The sequence below is a fragment of the Lissotriton helveticus genome, chromosome 3_1 (assembly GCF_964261635.1).
Source record: "Lissotriton helveticus chromosome 3_1, aLisHel1.1, whole genome shotgun sequence".
In the NCBI taxonomy this organism is placed as follows: Eukaryota; Metazoa; Chordata; class Amphibia; order Caudata; family Salamandridae; genus Lissotriton; species Lissotriton helveticus.
This window is the reverse complement of record NC_136061.1, coordinates 469,089,793-469,108,844: the sequence shown is the minus strand read 5'-3', so window position 1 is coordinate 469,108,844 and position 19,052 is coordinate 469,089,793. Positions and strand designations below refer to the sequence as shown.

General features: G+C 44.9%; 1 protein-coding gene across 1 annotated transcript in view; it reads left to right on the top strand.

Moving 5' to 3' along the window:
• PTH2R (parathyroid hormone 2 receptor) overlaps nucleotides 1-19,052 on the top strand; it is a 1,143,807-nt gene that overhangs the window by 906,124 nt on the left and 218,631 nt on the right. The window contains exon 9 of the mRNA XM_078683683.1: nucleotides 14,866-14,932. Coding sequence (XP_078539809.1) covers nucleotides 14,866-14,932 — 67 coding nt within the window. The remainder of the gene's footprint in view (nucleotides 1-14,865; nucleotides 14,933-19,052) is intronic.

Genomic DNA, 19,052 nt, shown 5'->3' with positions numbered 1-19,052 from the left:
GTAGACTGGTCTTGAATGAAAATGCTACAGGGAAATCATAGGGTTAACGCCAGTGACTTGGAGCTAGAAGGAAAAAAAGTGACGAGATTGAAGACACATATCCAGGAGTTGGCCATAGGAGCAAGGGCTTGGAGTTTGCTGGATAGGTGGGAGGAAAGATGGTTAAAAAGAAGAGTGCAAGGAAGGTGACAGGGGAAACACCACCTTCAAGAGGGGGGAACAAAGGGAGTCGAGGCATATCCATTATGGGAGGTGTCTAGTGGAGGGTATGTCCATGTCCATTGGAGAAGAGGTGAATTCTCTGCATTTACAAATGCTTTCCAAAGACTGTGGGAGAAATCTGCTGAATTGTATAAGCAAGTTGATCACTTTGTTACTATCTCGAAAGTGTTATGATTGACTTTAATACCTTGTTCAAGGTTGTCTTTCTTAGTATCTGTGGTGTGCTTGGAGAATAGCAATTGACTGACCTGCTGCTGAGCTGGAGAGGGATTCTGTGACTCATGGTCCTTAGCTGTTGGTTATTTGCAGTCCAAAAAAGCCCCTCAATACATTGAATGGGTTAAGATAGATTGAATGACCCAGGAGCCTAAAGAGCCAGAGCATGCTTATTACGAGAGGTTATTCCAAGCCTTTAAGCAGTAAAGTGGGATGGGAACACTCAACACTAAAGGCATGGGCCAATTCGCATCACAATTTGTGACAGGGTTGACGCAGGAAGTTAGCCTAATGATTTAGCAACACTCAATATGCTGGCAAAACAAGTCTGTAGATGAAAATATGCGGTATGCCAGGTATTGCAGTGAAGAAGTGGATTCCAAACATAGGAGAATAAAGGAGAAGTTGATGCTGGTTCAGATGCGAAGTGCACAGAAGGGAGAGCAGGTACAGGCAATGGGGGGAATAGTAGTTTGCGGTGAAGGGAATGTCCCAGGGGGTGTCCAAGTTACATCAGTTGCAGGACCAACTGAGAAAAAGGTGTCCCCATAGATCCTAAAACAGGGATCAACATTGGACCCTGATAAGCACTGTTGCTTGTCATGTTTGTCACAAGTTCGGGCATTGTTGTTGTTTAAATCCTGCATATCAGGTGAAGAAAGTAGAAATTGTGCAAGTGACAGATGTGGTAAATCAGTTCCTATGGTGAGCAGTGCCGAGATCTCTTAATGCAGGTGGGAATCAGAACCAGTTAATGTATGTGCGCCAACATCCGAGGATCTCACAGGGCAAGCAAACTTATCATTAGATGCCCCTAATGGAAGCGCTGGAAGGATTTGATCAGGACCCATCCTTATGATGGTGCCTAATGTGGGAGGAAGACCGTACACTTGGCGCACTCTTAGATGTAGACCACAGTAGACAATACATAGAAGCAGACATAGAGGGTCACCGCATTACATTCTTGATTGATACTGATGCTACCCATTCTACTGTGAGATCTGCAGAAGTCCTAAACCTACCCCTCTCTGGATAAATGTATCCAACAAAAAAATGACAAACCCCTTGACAAAAGAGGTGTCTGTGAAAATCAGAACCTTCCAAAATCCCCCTCAGTTTGTGGTGTGTGTTTGTTAGGACTTGACCGTTTGTGCAGATTAAATTAAACTATCTATTGCACACCGAAGGCGATATAAATTGCAGACTAATGATGAAGAAGTTAATTTCAAGTTGGCTAACCAAAATTATTATGTAGCCAAGTTTTCTTTACTGACACCATTTCTCCACTGGAATGGGACTTCTAAGGATAGGAGATCAGACTCATTCGCGGAGTTGAGCCAGTCTACATACAGATCAAACCTAATGCAAAATTCACAAGAAAACCTTAATACTATCCAACCTGCACCTGTAATTAAGTCCATGATTGCATAGGACATTCTAAAGGAGATAATGGGAGGCAGGTGTAATTCTCCCATCATCGGATTGCAGAAACCAAACAGGAAATATTGCACTGTTCAAGACCTTAGAAAGGTAAATAACATTGTGATTCCATGTTGTCCCGTGGTACCAAATCCATCTGTGGTCCTTTTTCAGATTACTTGTGAGGCTGAATTGTTCACAGTGATTGACCTCTGTCAGGCATTTTCTCCATCCCATTGCACAAGGGAAGCCACTTTGTATTTGCTTTCTTTCTTAAGAACTGTGTCCTAAAGTGGTGTTGTATCCCTCAAAGTTATCCTGAAAGTCTATCCATATTCAACCATGTCTTGAAAAAGAACCCTGAGAGCTTGATTTTGCTCCAAATTAAGTGCTAGGTCAGTACATTGATGACCCCCTCATAGCATCTGAGACATGAGAGGCTTGTAAGGTTGATACTATCGTCTTAGTAAACCATCTGGATGACAATGGGCATAAGGTGTCTCCTGGAAAACGTCAGTATTGTCTGAAGGAACTGTAGTATTTGGGTCACGGGAGTGAAAAATGCAAGAGGAAGGTGTCACCAGAATGATTAGAGGTGATCATGAAAATGAATGCGCCTGCTACCAAGAAGGAGGTCAGCATGTCTTTGTGAATGGTTGCCTGCTGCCAACAATGGATTTCCCATTTCTCCATAATGGCGAAGCCTTTGCGGATGCTGACCTACAAGGATGTGTGTGATCCTGTACCCTTGGATAACAATTGCCCACTTGTTTTCATGGTGTTGAGCGCGTGCCTATGTCACCCTCCAGCTTTAGGAATGCAAGATTTTTGCAAAGCATTATCATTATTCTGTGATGAGCGAGAAACTTGTGCTCTTTCTGTACTCACCCAGACATATGGATGTGCCCATAGACAAGTGGCCTATTTCTCCCCTCATTAGATCCTCTATCTTCAACATTGCCCAGATGTCTCAAATCAGTTTCTGAAAAGGGTGTCAGTATTGAACAGTGTGATAGCATTGTAATGGGGCATCCACTTACTGTATTTGCAGGTGTTGCTGGCTGCAGAGAATGGGACTCTGAAGTGCTGTTCTGTGCTAAATCCTGTAACAAGTTACCTGTTCTAAATGCTGAGTGGGAACATTGTGAAGACCATGACTGTCTGGTTGTTACTGAACTTTGCACTAAACCAAAACCTGACATTGTCGATAAGCCATTGTCTGATCCCGATCAAGTCCATTTGTTGATGGTAATCTGAGGGCAGCATTTGCTGTCTGTACAATCTCTGGAGTGGGCGAAGCTGCTTGATTACAGGGAGTACACTCTGCACAGGTGGCCAAAACCATTGCTGACCCATGCATGTCTTGTCTCCAAGCAGATCTGAGTCAGTATCTATACCGATTACCTGTACGGTTTCAGAGAAGTTCATGACTACTGACCTCATAGATAGGGCTGCTAACATCATCAGGCTCACCCATTAGGAATGGGGAATATGTCAGACAACTGTTGGTAGCATTGTAATTACCAAAGGAAGTAGCTGTTGTTAAGAGTTCAGGCCATGGGAGGGGAGACAATTTTGTTACGATGGGGAACCGACATGCAGATGAAGTTGCTCGCTTTTGTGCTACACATGCATGTATTTTGAATGGGAAATATGTCAGGGAGAATACTCAGCATCACATATGGCTTTCAGCTGATGGTAGGGCAGTGTTGCCTGATTGTTAAACCCAATTGCAAGCCAAATTCATGGAGCAGCTCACATAGGAAGGAAAGCTATGGTGAGATTGTTCAGGCAGACTTGGCTCAATCTGAGTTTTTGAATTATTGTGGAAGCAGTGTGTCATTGATGTGTCACATGCCAGCAGAGGAATGTTGGGAAAAAGACAGTTACTACTCTGAGTCACATTGGCAAATCCATGGGTCCTCTCAATCAGATCCAACTGGACTTTGTTGAAATGTAATGCCTGTGTGTAAAGAGTTGAGGTACATCTTAGTTGTTGTGTGCATCTTTTCTCGATGGGGGGCAGCTTATCAAACTATAAGGTGTGATAGTCTCACAGTAGCAAAGTTATCGTTGAGGGAACTTATTCCTAGATTCAGATTTCCAACTACATTGGAGTCGGATACAGAAAATCACTTCCATAGCGAAGTCATGAAACTGTTGTGTACCACCCTGAATGTGGATCAAAGACTGTATTGAAGTTACAGGCCAGAGGCATCTGGCATAGTGGAGCAAATTAAGGGGATCTTAAAGGTGAGAATGGCTAAAGTGTGTGCTTCAACACCTTTGAAACGCCCCGATGCATTGCATTTGGGTCTAATGAGTTTTGTGCAGCATTCCTGACAGGAGTACTGGGTTATTGTTAAATGAAATCTTGATGGGAAGGCAATGAGCTTGCCTGCAACTGCATTGATTAATATCACAGATGACTTAATCCTTCACTACTGTAAAGGGTTAGCTAATGTGGTTTGTTCTGTGTGTCATCAAGATGAATCGACAGCTACAACGACTTTGAAAGACCTCTGCCATGACCTAATCCCAGGTGAATGGGTGATTAATCTAAAGCATGTAAGGAAAAACTTTCTTGATTCTCGGTGGCGTGGACCCTATCAGATGATACTGGTGATGAATACTGCTGTGAAGTGTGTGGGAGTACCAAACTGGATTCCTGCTTCCCTTGCCAATGTCCCTCTGATGAAACAACTCCTCTCCCAGAATTAGGTCCAGCCATGACAGATGGGTCACAGGAGAGGGCAAGTCAAGCAGTGGAGGTTCCTGAAGAGGCTGGATGCCCACTAGATCAAGCTGAGTGCCCCAAGCTACACAAGACACTCTTATAGACTCTAAGGGAGACCATATCATTGTGTCACTGACTCAGCAGAAGAGACTGGTGTGGAAATCGGTTGTGTGCAGTCAAGGAAGAAAGATGCCGCTGATGAAATGTGGCCTTTGGAACAGAAAAAAAGGAACCAGACATTTGCATCTGAAAGAGAACTTGCACCAATAAGTGACTCTTCTGTGTATGACCTGAGTGAGTCTGAGCAAAGAACATGAATTGTAAGGAGGTCCAGATGTGCAAGAGTGCCATCTCAGAGATATTCCTCTCCCGAGTGGGGTTATCTATTTGCAAAAGGTAGGGAGAGCGAGGTCAAGTTTTTAATACTGATTGTCGAGATCTTGCTGGAATCGAGGGTAATGCAATTCTGTCATTGGCTGTGTTTTTTCCACCAAGGTTGAGTGATTTACAGACTCTGATTCCAAAAGACATCGAATTTCCGAGCTTCGGAGCTTCACAGTCTCCTCAAGAGAGATTGCAGCATTGAGAGCTGAATTGTTACAAAAAGTCATTTAGGAGATTGGCTTTGATCTCATAAGGGATGTAAATTGAACTTTTGCCCTGTAAACAAGTTGGTGGAAAGAAGCTAACCTAGGCCCAAGTGGAAGAAGAATTAAAATAGGGACCTCATATTTTGTTGCATGTGAATAAGAGGTGGAGAAAAGAGACTCTGCGCATTGATCCTCTTACAAGCTACAATTCGAGCCACTATAAAAATAGAGTTTGGAAATGGGAATCATGGCCACAAATGTATTATAGTTACACTCATTATTGGAGTAATCCTATTAATAGCTGTAGTCATTACTGAATTAATTTTAAGTGCTCACAAGATTGAGGAGCAGGGAATAGGGGTACCTGGAGCATCCACAACTATAACTGCTGCCTCAAAACAGGGTACATTAGGATATGATAAAGGCTTAATAGAGGAAGCTAGTTGCTTTCTTCATGTACATTTGTCTAACTGACATTATACGCTGAAGACTTAAGCTGAGTTGCTTTCTAAATAAGTGATTACTATGGATGTCAGAGATTGTTCTGTGTGTGTGCAGTAGCCTGCTTCGTTCGAGTAAGGGAATAGATACGATCAATTACCCCTGATGTATGGCATCAGCTATGCTTTGCTCCTTAGTATGTTTTATGGAAAAGGTTGTTACAAGTATTACTTCTCGAATTATGCTGTGGTACTCCTAGAGTTACCTGTTTATAAGCCTTTGAACAAAAACAATCATTATAAGCAGGAAGAAAAAATGGGAAAATATTTCGCACCCACAGTAACAATAGATACCGCTTATGCGCATAGACATAACCTAATCTGCATATTAACAGACATAAAAAATAAATTTGTAGCTCAGGTAAAAGATAGGCATAGGGGACTAATTGTTAAGCTTAATAATAGGGATGGAAACTTTGATTGGACCGAGGATGAGTTAGCTCACAGGGCCAAAGGAAGGTATTGTCCTATAGCTTTAGATAGGGAAGAACCAGGTAAACTGTGCATACGACAAATTCAGAGTCTGACCATATTTATGTGACAGAGTGTGTGTGACCATATCTTTCTAATAGTTGGTCCTTGGAAGACTTTTGTGCAAGAAGCAGTGCAAGTGGTGCCAGGAGTATGGTGTGTGTGTGTGGGAAGATTGCATATGTACGGCTTCTGGACAATTAGTATGGTAATTGTTATGTGGCAGTTGTGCTTCCAAAGATGTACCATGTGGAAGATTTGGAGATTTGGGAAGCAAAATCGAACTATGGAGAAATAAGTAAACTAAGTGCTGGTGAAGATGTGGGAAACAGATTTGGAGCTATGAGCCCTAGTCAGACAGAGGAGACTAGCTACGACATCTGTTTAGATCGGTCTACTCTACAGGGATATAAATGTGTTTGGGATGACTCAACGTCATCAGAGGGGGGAACTAATGTAGAGGAAATCACATTTTATTTGTAGGGGTGCATTATAATCACACGTGTAGAGTGCATCTGCATATAATTACTTGGTGTATTAACATGAAGTGTTAGGATTTTGAATTGTATTAACCTGAACATGACATGCTTATGCCATTGAAAAGCAACATGGAAATATTTATGTAGAAAGTTAATGTAATTAGTAGAAAACATTAATGTGAGAAACTTGTGTCATGAAAATGCCAATTATTCATGTACTAAATGTGTCTATTAATTATGTAATATTACATGTAGGTAAATGCAGTACCTGACTGTGCCTTATTTCCTATGAAATTAGTTAAACCTCATAGGCTGTTTTTTTATGATAGCTGAATCTTGTTGGCATGAAATGCAGTTCCCTTACAACTCTTGCTTTAGAATTAACAAGTCAAATTTCATGTGTGCTGTGGAATTTGTGTTTTTTCATCTTTTGTGTTGCATGTCAAAGAAGCGCTCTTGTTATCTAGAATAATGTCTGTGTTTTACTAGTCAGGCAGGGAGAGAAGAATTTACAATTTTGTGGTTCGAGTCAATAAAGGTAGATCATTGTGTTTCACAGACGAGAAGGCCGGGGAGCCCAGACAAATAGTTGTAAGAGAAGAATACAGTTGTCCCATGGAAAACTACCTTAAGGACTCTACCCAGAGCAGATGGCGTGACCCAAAATTAGTCTTGAGAAAGTTACCTGCAATAATGTTATGTTGGGAGGCTAGCTGGGGTGATCTTATAACAGCTTCAAAAACCAGGGACCAGTCCATATTCTGGAGAATAATAGCCCATAGTAACAAACATCGTCTGACCATTTGTTGACCCCTGTACATGGGAAAGACACTTTTCCATCTTGTTTGCCACCCCTAATGAGCTACCTCTAGACCCTTCTAATCCAACTGAGGAGCCTTGTCTATTAGCACAAACTACATCACTCCAGTTTAATATTGAAGATACCTCACTAGCCATAGCCACTATTAAATCTTCAAAGATGCCCGGACTGGATAAGATACCAGGGGACCTATTAAAACATGCCCAAAGTGTGGGCGCCATATGTAAACTTTTTATGCAATGTAATAGCAGGGCGCCAGCCCATTCCAGAATCCTGGAAGGGTGCAGAGATAGTTCCCAGTCACAAAAAAGGCAGCAAGGACGACCCCGCTTACTACAGGCACATCAGCCTGATAGATATTTTGCAAAAAGTGTATGCTAAGCAAATCTTGGCTAGGTTAAATGACTGGATAGGGGAGAATGATATACTTTCACCTTGCCATGTGGGCTTTTGAAGGAAAATAAGTACAACTGACCACTTTAGACTTGTATCCCTAGCATGGAAGTATACAAAGCTATAAGTTGGACATTTATATGTTGATTTTCTCGGTCTGAAGGCAGCATTCGATTCAATTCCAAGAGATCTCCTCTGGAAAACCTTATATGAACAGGAAGTACCTGAGGAGATCCTAAAATAAATTATAAGGTTACATGAGGGCAATTTTGCCAAGGTACGCTGTGGCATAGGAGGGGAGCTCACAGATGAAATTCCAGTTCAGAGGAGTGTGAGCCAGGGCTGTGTCCTGGCGCCAACTTTGTTTCTCCTACATGTGAATGATTTGGTCCAGTATTTGAAATTTTGTCATGACTCCCCTAAGCTTGGAGGAACCCATACCAGTGCATTGATATCTGTGGATGACACAATTCTTCTGTCCCAAACACCAAGAGGCTAACAAAACTTACTTGATTTCCTTAATAATTATTGCAAACCTAAAGGCCTAGAGATAAACCACACCAAGACCAAATACATGACCATGAGACCACTTAAAAACTTTAAGAACAAAATACCTTTGAACGGGTTGACCTTGGAGCGCGTTTCCTACTTTGTATACTTGGGGGTCAGCCTTGATTAAAAACTTTTATGGAAGCCATAAATAAATACATTTAAGGCTAATCTAATGCAAAACTATATCCCCCTTTTAAAGAAACAATATTCGACTGTGTCAAAGGCCATTACTCCTGCCCTGGACGTTTAGCAATTTAGAGCTCAAACTGCCGCCCTCTTTGCCTCTGAGTTATGGGGTGGTGAAACCCTCCATTCATTAAACATTGGGGAAAATAAAATCCTGAGAATGTTTACGTCTCTCCGCCAACATACTCCAGAGATCCCACTAACATATGACATCGGCATCAAAAGATTTGAACATCTAGCCGTATGGAGAGCTTTGTCATAATGGGTTTGAATTTGGATAACTGTGGAGTTAGAAACCTACAGGCAAACTTTGATCGAGTTATTAGAATAAGATGTCAATGTCACCTTCCCTTGGTTTTTACACATCCGAAAATGGCTCCTTGACTTAGGTCTGAGTAGATTCTGAACAAACTATAGTATGCTGATGCCTGAATGGAAATCCGAGATCAAGCGCATATTTTGGAACTTTATTTGGCACAAAGTCACTTTAAGTGATACTATAGGGAGGCTCACTACACAATTTCTATTGCTTAAAGATACCCCAAGTTTTGAGCCATTTCTAGATGAAATAGAATTTCAACTAGCAAAGACATTATATCTGAAATTTAGATATGAAATACTTCAGATAAATGCGTTCACAGCCAAATGGGTCATGTCCCAAGCCAAGGATGGGGATTCTAAGTGCAATTTATGCCAAATGGATAGAAAGGAAGATATTGCTCATGTTCTATTTTTTTACCCAGTGTTAGACTTGGCCCTTTTTGCAGGGTCATCTCTGAACTTTTTGCCTTCCTCCTCGCCTTTCTTCTGACATGGTGTTGGTGGTTTTAGGACTCTGGGCACTTTAGCACTGCTGTCCAGTGTAAAGTGTTTGTGCTTTCTGTGGTAAACATGGTAAGATTGGTCTACACCTGTTTGGCATAATTAATGTACCTGTCAGTCCCTTGTAAAGTGGTATCTCAGATACCGGGGGCCGGTAAATTAAATTCTACTGGTGGGCTTGCAGCGCTGATTGTGCCACCCCCCAAAAGTAGCCTTTCAAACCTGTCTCAAGCCTCTGCCATTGCAGGGTCTGTGCATGCATTGTTACTGCCACTGTGACGTGGCACCTAAAGTGTGTGCCATGTCTGTGATGCCCCTTTTACTGCATGTCAGTCACCCGTAAAGTAGGTCCTAGCTAGCCCTATGGGCAGGGTGCATTGTAGATAGAAGGTAGGGCATGCATCTTAAGTGTGTGACATGTCCTTGTAGTGACAAACAGCCAATCTGGTTTCTCACTGCTGTGAGGCTGTCTTCTCATAGGAATGCATTGGGAATTCCCTGATATGTGTTTCAGTGGTTATTCCTGATATGAAAGGAGCAGCGTGGTAAAGTTTGGTATTGTTGGAATAGTAATAATAAATGTTGCACAATGGTGTGCGCAGATTTATTATCACTATTTTTGAAATGCCACTTTCAGAAGTTGGCATTTCTGTCTGTTATGTGTCTGCTTGCCTGATGTGGACTGCATGTCTGGCTCTGGAGTGACAGGGGCTGGGGAGGTGTGTGTGGCTCGAGGGAGGGCAGGGTGAGTCAGCGCTTGGCTGAATAGGGAATCTGCATTTGGAGTAGTGGGAGGAGTACTCCCCTGACCCTGAATAGGTCTGTGCCTGCCTGAGTGAATGCTGGCTCTGCCCCCCTCTGGTGGTCTGAGGACTGAGCCCCCATCTGACAAAGGAGAGTGTGAACACTGTACACAGAGTGCTTCAATACCCCATAGAACCAGTTGAGACTGGTTCCCCCAAGCCCATGCCAGGGTAGAGCAAATAAGAAATGTACTATAAGTGATGGGGGTGTGACCCCATGATTGGTGCTTCCTTGTGACCTGTGGGGTAAATTGCTGCTGCTGGGCCCCAGGAGGTACTGCCACGAGGGATTGCCCCTCTACTGAAGGGCCCTGTGTGCTGGCCTGCCTGGGCCGAGCCTTTGCCCTGGAACTGTTGGGGGCCCAGCACCTTGTGAGCGCTGCACCTTTATTGTTGTAGGCTCCAGGACCGGAGGAGTGCTTGTGCCTTGCAGCGCTGCGCTGCAACAAATTTGGAGGGAATCCCGACGTGGGGATTCCCCCGCATTGCTGTCTTGGAGGCGAGAGCCCATCCCGCATTGATGCCTTTTTGAGTGGGAGCTCACCGGCTGTGTGTGCGCTCCTGAAAGTGGGAGCCCACCCCACTGTTCATGTGCTCCTGATTCGGGGGAGCCCAACACCGTTTTGGTGTTCACTTAAAGGCGGGAGCCTACCCCGCACTGTGGGCTCGTATCATGCACAGCCGCGGCCCGAGCCAGAAGTCAGGCAGGTCGCCTGATCGTGGGCAGAGCCTGGCCCAAGGAAGCGGGATGAAGCTGCGCGATGGCAGGAAGTCAGGCTGTAGAGGGCCTGACGTGGGGGGGGGGTCTGCTCAGAAGACAGAGAGCCTTGCATACTGCTGCAAAGAAGAGGAAGTCAGAGGGCCCACAAAAAGTGAGTCGGACCCTCGCAAGTTCCCCGGGCAAAAGTGACACGGAAGTCAGACCTGATTCAGCCTGATTGGGGGCCGTGCACCAAGCGCGAGCAGGAGCCGAGCCTCATGGACTTGCCTCTGCTGTGGCCCAAGGGAAGTTGAAGTTGAAGTTAAAAAGATTTATAAAGCGCTCGATCACCATGCGGTTTCTTGGCGCTGAGGACAGATGAACCAAATGAGCAGAAAAGAAGACTAAAATGGGAAGGCTCGGGAGAACAGGAGAGTCTTAAGAGCTTTACGGAAGACGGAGTAGACTGGAATGGACCTAACAGTGATGGGGGGGGCATTCCAGAAAGACGGTGCCAGGAGGGAGAACTTTAGTCCCCCAGTTTTCTTCTTCCTAAAACGGGGCACATGTGAGGGGGACCTTAAAGGAGGCGGATCGAACAACCAAAAAGTCCACCCCCTTAATGGGAGGAAATGAAAGTGATTGAAAATGGAAATTGGAGCGAGCAATCAAGGCAACACCGCCTCCGACTTTCCCCCAAAGGCCGGTCGGAGCGCACAGCATACTACGAGCTGGGAAGGGCTGCTAAAATGTCAGGTAGGGAATCCGACGAATACCAAGTTTCCGTAAGAAACAGCAGGTCAGGATTTACTGTTTCTAGGAAAGTAAAAAGCTCGAGAGAGTGTTTGACCGCTGACCGGGTATTAAGGAGAAAAGTGGATATAGGGGAGGCAGAGCAAGGGGACGAGAGGGGTAGAGGAAAGAACACAAGGGAAATAGGGGTTGAGGGGCGGACCCAAGGAGCAACCTTTTGAGGGAGGGTGGTGGTAGGGTAGGGTCGTAGTAGGCCTAGGTTGCCAGTGTGAATGACGATGGAAGCACTAAGCGGCATAGACCCTGAAGAGAGCGGAGCTGCTCAGGGGTATATTTTTCAAAAAAAGCATAATGGGGTGCCACTAGCCCCGGCCGGCCGCGGACGGGTGCAGACGGGCTTGCTTTTCGCGTGCCATCGGCGCGCTGCCGGCACGCCCGCTGCGCGCGTCCGCTGCGCTTGCGCATGGGCCCAAAATTATGTAGGTCTTGGAGCGCGAAGACTAGAGCGCTGACCTATGCTGGCTGGAAATGAGTTGCCTAAGATGGTGCCCGCAACCCTGTCAGCCCTCCGAAAGAAGCGGCACACAGCCGTGTCGGAACGAGGCTACGGGAGCGAACAGACAAGACAAGTGCAAGGTAAAAACAGTGATAGTTTAAAAATGCCGTTTTGCATGAAAGCAGCTGCACTGCACGCACAGCATACAACCGCCCCCTGCCACCGGGTTCAGAGGGACATGGAGAAGTCCCAGATGAAGGCTGCTTGCTGCAGGAGAAGCCCCGGTGAATGGGGGCTAAGCAGAGCGGGGAGCAGTGTTGGTGCTCCCAGGGCACGGTGGGTGCCAGTGTTGAATTCCTTTTGGCCGCATTGTGGTGCCTGGTAATGGCACCAGACGAGCCCCAGTAAATGGCGCTCACCAGGCACAGTTAGAGCCAGTACGTTCTTGCCTTACCCAGCTGCACCGCTGATTGAAGGCAGCTGCAATGTGGGGGCAATATTATTGTTAAAGTCCCAAAGTGGGGAGCAGGAGGCACTGCGGTGCCAAAGCTATTTTCTACGGCTACCCTGCCGGACAGCGGGCAGCTACAACAATGGGGGCCTGCTCATTTTGAGAGATGTAAGGAGTGAGTTGCACTCCCTGCCACCAGTGCGTGATGCACATTGCTCCAGCTGCATTGGCAGCCCAAGGGTCAGCAAAATGCCCCAGTTACAACCCTGACATTTGGGACGGAGGGCATTTTGAGCCCCAGAGTAAGGTCAGTTGGCCTGGGATCAGTTTTATGTTAGTAGGGCGTAAGGCCCTTATGCGATGGTCAATGCATAATGTGTATATGCCTATAGTGATTATGCATAATGTGTTTATGCCTACAGTGATAAAGTTATAATGTGTTTATGTTGCGGGTGAATTTCGTAGCGTGCCCTGCATCGCAAAATTTGATGCAGGGCGCGCTACGAAATTCGTTTTATTTATTAAATTGTTTACTTACCTCAAATTATCCATATTCCGGTTTTTAGCACCCCCAACACTGCCCCTCCCCCGCCACGCCTTTCTGCCCTACTGCAGCTCCCTCCACGGGATGCGGCTGGTTGTGTTATTGTGTTCTGTTGTATTATTTCTCCCCTAAGTGTTACTGTGTTGTTTTGTGTTGCACCATTGCATACTATGTGTGCTGCTGTTTTGTGTCATATAGCTGTGACATTGTAGCGCTGTGTTATTCTTTTGATATTGTTTTGCAATTTGTTGAGGTGATCTTTTGTTGTGTTTTTTTATGTTTAGACCTTTACAGCTGTAGAAGATGGTAACACAGTGCTACTCCAGCTTTTCAGCTATGTGAGATGCCATTCAGATCAAATCTGTGGCAGAGTCCATGCCTTAAATTATAATTTCCAGTGCCGCGTTTATATGAGGGGACCCCGAAATGTCTACATTTTGAATTATCTGTGTATCTAACATAAGAAAGAGAATAACATGTATGTGTTTCTTGCATGCAGATATTTTAGAAGTCTATATGCCTCATTTCCTTTTCTAGAGCACGTTAGGTGCAAAAATGTACACAAGTGATCGCTCACCAGAGTTTCCAGTTTCCCCTTGATGTCAAGATTTTTTTATTAAAAATGGTCATCAGACAGTGAAAAAAACTATTTATTTTAATTGTACATTAAGAGTCTTTTTTCACAGCTGATGATAAATTAATTATTTTCACGGATATCGCAGCTTTTTCTGCTTCCTAATTCATTTTCCTGATCACACATTCTGTTCTAAAGCACCTTTTAATCTCTGCAAAGTAAACAATAGGAATATAAAGTGTCCAAAATTGTTTAGGCTTTCGAGGACTTTGTAAAATGTAATGACGCGTGTCATTCTCGAAATTTTTGAAGTTGACGTTATGCAAAATGTAATGATTTAAAAAAAATGTTGCATTACACAATGTTTACATAATATGCGACGAGGGAGACTTGGTTGAGCAGAAAACAACTCACCTAGCGAAATTTTCTTAACAAAAGACTCTTCTGCTGGTACCTTGCAAAGCTTCTTTTATATGAGCCCTGCTACCTTGCAAAAAAGTAATTTAACATACTGACAACCCACATTACATGCTTGCTAAAAGCGTAATTTTGTTTAATTCTATGATTTATTTTGTAAATTCTACGAGAAAATAATTATAGACTTTCGCCTAGTTTTTTCACAATACTTTTTTGTCATCAGGCAATAGCAGATATTACGCCTGTCGCAAATTAAACATACAAGTAGCTCAAGAAGTTCGTGAGTCAAACTGTAGTCAAGGTAGCGACAACAATTAACAATAGCAAGAATATAGATGGAGCCCAAGAATAAAACTCTTCGAGCAGACCAATGATCTAGAACTCTGTGAAACTATGTTTCGTGTTATACAAATTTTGCACATGCCACAGTGTAATGTTATGCACTAAAGTTGGATTTACTAAACTACTTTAAATCTTACATATATTCCAAGTGGTCTAACGGGAAAACCTTAAAACATTCCTAACACTTTCTACTGGTTACTGTCACGATCTAAAGCTGTATTATTGCAATTACATTTTAAACTTAATTGATTTGTAAAGTTTAGTCCGTTGTTATACAGAAACACAAAAGTGAATTTTAATCTACCAGATTTAATCTATCAGGGGATGAAGAATGAATATTAGCACTTTTTTTTCAATATATATTGTTTTACTTCACAGATGTTGGGAGCTTAGTGCAGGAGAAATCAAATGGATTTACCAGGCACCAATATTAGCTGCTATTGCGGTAAGTTTCGCTTCCATACGATTAAATATACGATTGCTATTTTACTCTATTCAATTTAGTAGTATCAAAGATTCGAGTTGGTGTTAATGAGAGTTTAAGGTCTGCTTAATCGCCAAAGAAACAAGCATGTACATTGCAATAGGTCTCGCATACGGAAAGTTTGAGCTATTGGAGTTTCATTATAATTTAAAACGCCATTAGGTCAAACTTTTAATAATGCAAGACCTGTTCACAACAAGTGAGGGGGAGCAAGACAGAGAAACAGAAGGCGGAAGAGAAAGAAAGAGAGAGGGGTGAGCAGCTGGCAGCTGGCAGCGGCAGAGCAGGAGAAGTGGACACCATCCTGTCTTCTCTGCAGTTGCACCACCTGATTTACCGCACCTCCAGCAGGAAAGTAGCAGAGTTAAGAGAAGACCTTTCCACATGGGAGCCACTGAGATGGGCCTGAGCCCTGCCGAACACAAGGGGCACTCTCCTGTGGCGGCACTGAATGGAGCTTCTGCCCAGAAAGGGAATCACACTGCTCCTGAGCAGTAGGGGGAGAGGAAGGCTCCGAGAGGGCCCTAGGTAAGTGCTTGTTTCAAGTGCTATAAATCACCAAGAAAACAAAAATCGTGACTTAAAAAATTCAAAGTGAATATGGATTACTGAGGCTCAAGTCACGGTATCCAAAAACACCCCCTTTCCTGCCCTTCGGATGCCCCCAGGACCTGAGGGCTCCCGTGACTGAGCCCCCCATCCTATCTTTTTAAATACCGCCTTTGAGGTGATATTAAGGTGTTCGTTAACTCTGTGCTTAAAAGTTATTGGCCTATTTTCTTTAATTTGGTTTTTGGTGGTAAGAGGTCGATTTAGTATTGCTCTAGTTTATTTTTAAGATTTTTTGGAGAAATTTACATCTCACAGTTTGACGCGTGAATGCCTTGCATGACAATGTTGACCTTAGCATGTGCCACTGAGGGGTTTGGCAGTTTTGGGGGCCACATGACATGACGGGGGGGGGATGTTTATGATCTTTGTCTCTCTAACCAGTATAGCTCAGGTAGCAAATAGAGAAATGGGTCGGGCATCTACTGACGATTGCTCAGGAGCAATCCTAAAATGTTGGTGTTTGAGGGCAGCATGGCCACTGGAGCCCGATGACAAGGGTATCTATTCCCTTAGCCTAGCATTTTCAAGTGTTGTTAGTGAGCAAGTCCTGTCATGCATTTATATACCTGGGGCTAAATGGGTTCTAGGCTGGGACAATGCTCAGCTCAAGCTTTTTGCTTGTACACATTTCTGAAGAAGATATTGTGTGCTGGTTTTGTCATTTTCTAAGTTTCATGTCAAGCTTAGATTATCTTGGCAGAAGGTAGCTGGCACAATGTGGATGTCAAACTTGTCCAAATGCCCCTTGTAAATAAATACGACTCATACTTTCCTAAATTACTATTTGAGCTGTCTGTAGGTTTTTGTGGCGACCGAGGGTCCACAACTTAAAGGGTGTGAGAAGTGAAAGAAGAGCTCAAATTGGGTACATTTTTGGTATGAACACACTTCATGTGGTGCCTAGGGTAGGTGTTGTGTGCCATCTGGCCTCTACTATACATTGTAGCCACAAGCACACTGAGGGCCAGTTTGGTCCGAAATGGTATTAAACAAATTGGCTGCTGGTCGCCCGAGGCCACTGCCCAAATATATCTAGGGGGTGCTTGCAGTGCTTAATTTGTAAAAGAATAAGTGCTAGGGCTCTCATAAGGAGGCCGCTGCAGCTTGCACCACACATTGCCCGTGCAATTCTGCCGACAATAGTAACAACACAACTACTAACCATCACAATTCAAAAAGCGTAACAATTCAGGCTATTTCATGCCCCTTATAAGAATGGCTTGGGCAGCAGACAATAGTGACTATTAATGTATATTGAATACATAATTAACTGTTGTTTTGGTCACCTCTCTAGATGAGCCAGACAGCACCACCTTGTGGCAGGCTGTCACAAGTGCTGGTGTTGACAATTAAGTGCCGGTGCTGAGCACCGGAAACCATCTGTTCAAATTAGGAACAGGGTGCCAGTCCATCATTGCAGTATAGTGCCTGCGTCATAGGTCTCATCATGAGCGCCATGCCGCGAACATGAAAGCAGGGGTCTTGCAAGGGTGGGAGCTACGAGGAGACGCATCCATCTCCCCTCTAAGAGGCAAGGCCTTGGCAGACGGTGGGCGCCTCAAGCTGCCAATCCATTTCTAAGGGCGAGGCAGCAAACCACGACGGTCTCTTTTCCTCTCCACCCAAATACATGCGGGTGGGCCCTAGCACACGTGCACGGACATATGGGCTCACCACGTACACACATAAACACACACCAACACACAAATTAAAGACCCACAAACAAACGCGCATATCTCAAGGCACTCTACCTCTCACATTGAGAATTTATCACTCAAGCAGATTTGTAGACAGGCAAATGCCCATCTCCCACACACCGGAACACACACGAATAAATGCCCTCACGCACACTGATCTCCCACAGAAACGTATAGATTAGTTGAACACGCAGAGATCCACACGCACACACAAACACAGGTGGATCAACAGGTCCAGACTCGTTCACACATTTAGATGCCCTCAAACACACAGATCAAGGACACTGACACGTGCACACAAATACAGCTGGTTAGCAGAGAAATAACAGACAGATCCATCACACACACATACAATGTATATATCTACATAGAGACGCACAGTGACTTCCCGTATGCCCCCTCCACCAATACTCACCCCCGCCGACAGATGAACAACTCAAGCACTAGCAAACACACATGGTAACACAGACATAAACGCACATGGATACACACAGAGATTACACACACAAACACAAAGGTACAGACACCAGCACAGGCTTGCTCCCTCCCTGGAGGTCCATGGAGTACCGGTGCATGGCGGCAGGCCAGAATGGAATTTTAAGCATGGGGGCGCAGGATGGGGGCTGGGGGCTCCCTCTTTGCATATTCCTTCTTCCGAGTGGAGTGCTGGCCTTATTTTTTTTCTCTGCATATTTAATTGCATGAACATTTTCCAAGGCCTGTGATACTCCTGTGGAAACAAGAGCTCCGAAGCACCGGGGAGACAGCAGCAGAGATCGGAGGATTATCATAACCCGGTGGGGGCTGGGAAGTGCACTGCTGAATCCCGCCTAGGTAGAGGGCAGGTGCTGATAGGGCCACGTGGGAGGTCATGAAAGGGCAAAATGGGAGGGGGCACCAGGTCTTCAAGGGCACAGTGGCATGAAGGCTCTCTACAGCCCCCGAAATCCCACGTGTAGTAACCATGACAAACCTGCAACATTCCCCTTCCTCACTAGTGAACGTACTCGTACCCGCCTCTCCATCGAGTAAACGCAGAGCAACACACAGCTGAACACTGAACATCACTGCTACCAAGACAGACACACAGACAGGGGTTCCACTAAAAAGCCAGACCCAGGGACAGAGAATCTACTAATAGCCACATTTAGGGAAAGCGACACTACCAAGTACTACACATATGAACAAACCAGGATAAGAAATGGGGCAAGTGTGCAGGACAGCCATACCTTGACCTCTTGTCGTTGGGACCTCATCGTTGGACCTAGCCTGCTCATTGCTGGAGCTCATCATGCACTGTTGGCTTTGGGGTTCCGTCACAGGAGCAGTACTGCACCAGAGCTGTTCACCGAGTCCTCAGGGAGACCATCAGGTGGTCGTATGGCACAGGAGTGTGCTGGAGCATCGTAGGATGGACTGGAGAATTGTGTTGCATTGTTCCTGAATCAGCGGCCCAAGTTGTGCCAAAAATAGAGGTGCGAGTGATATCGTGCAAGCCTGCCTGGTCTCTCGGAGGGTTGGGTTGGCAAGCGGGCGGCTCCACAAGGGAGCAAGTGGACGTGGACGTGGGAGCTTTTGGGACAACCCGCAAAAGGCACACGTCTCTCACACGCAGCAGCGTGCAAGCCAGGTTTCCTGCGATCCAACCAGGGTGCAAAAAAGCAGGAAGTAATGCCGAGCAAGGGCAGGGAGCTGCAGGAACGCCGTTGGCCCACCCGCTTCACAGAACCAGCGGCAGTGAAAGCAAAACAAACATGCCCGCGAGTGGTGTG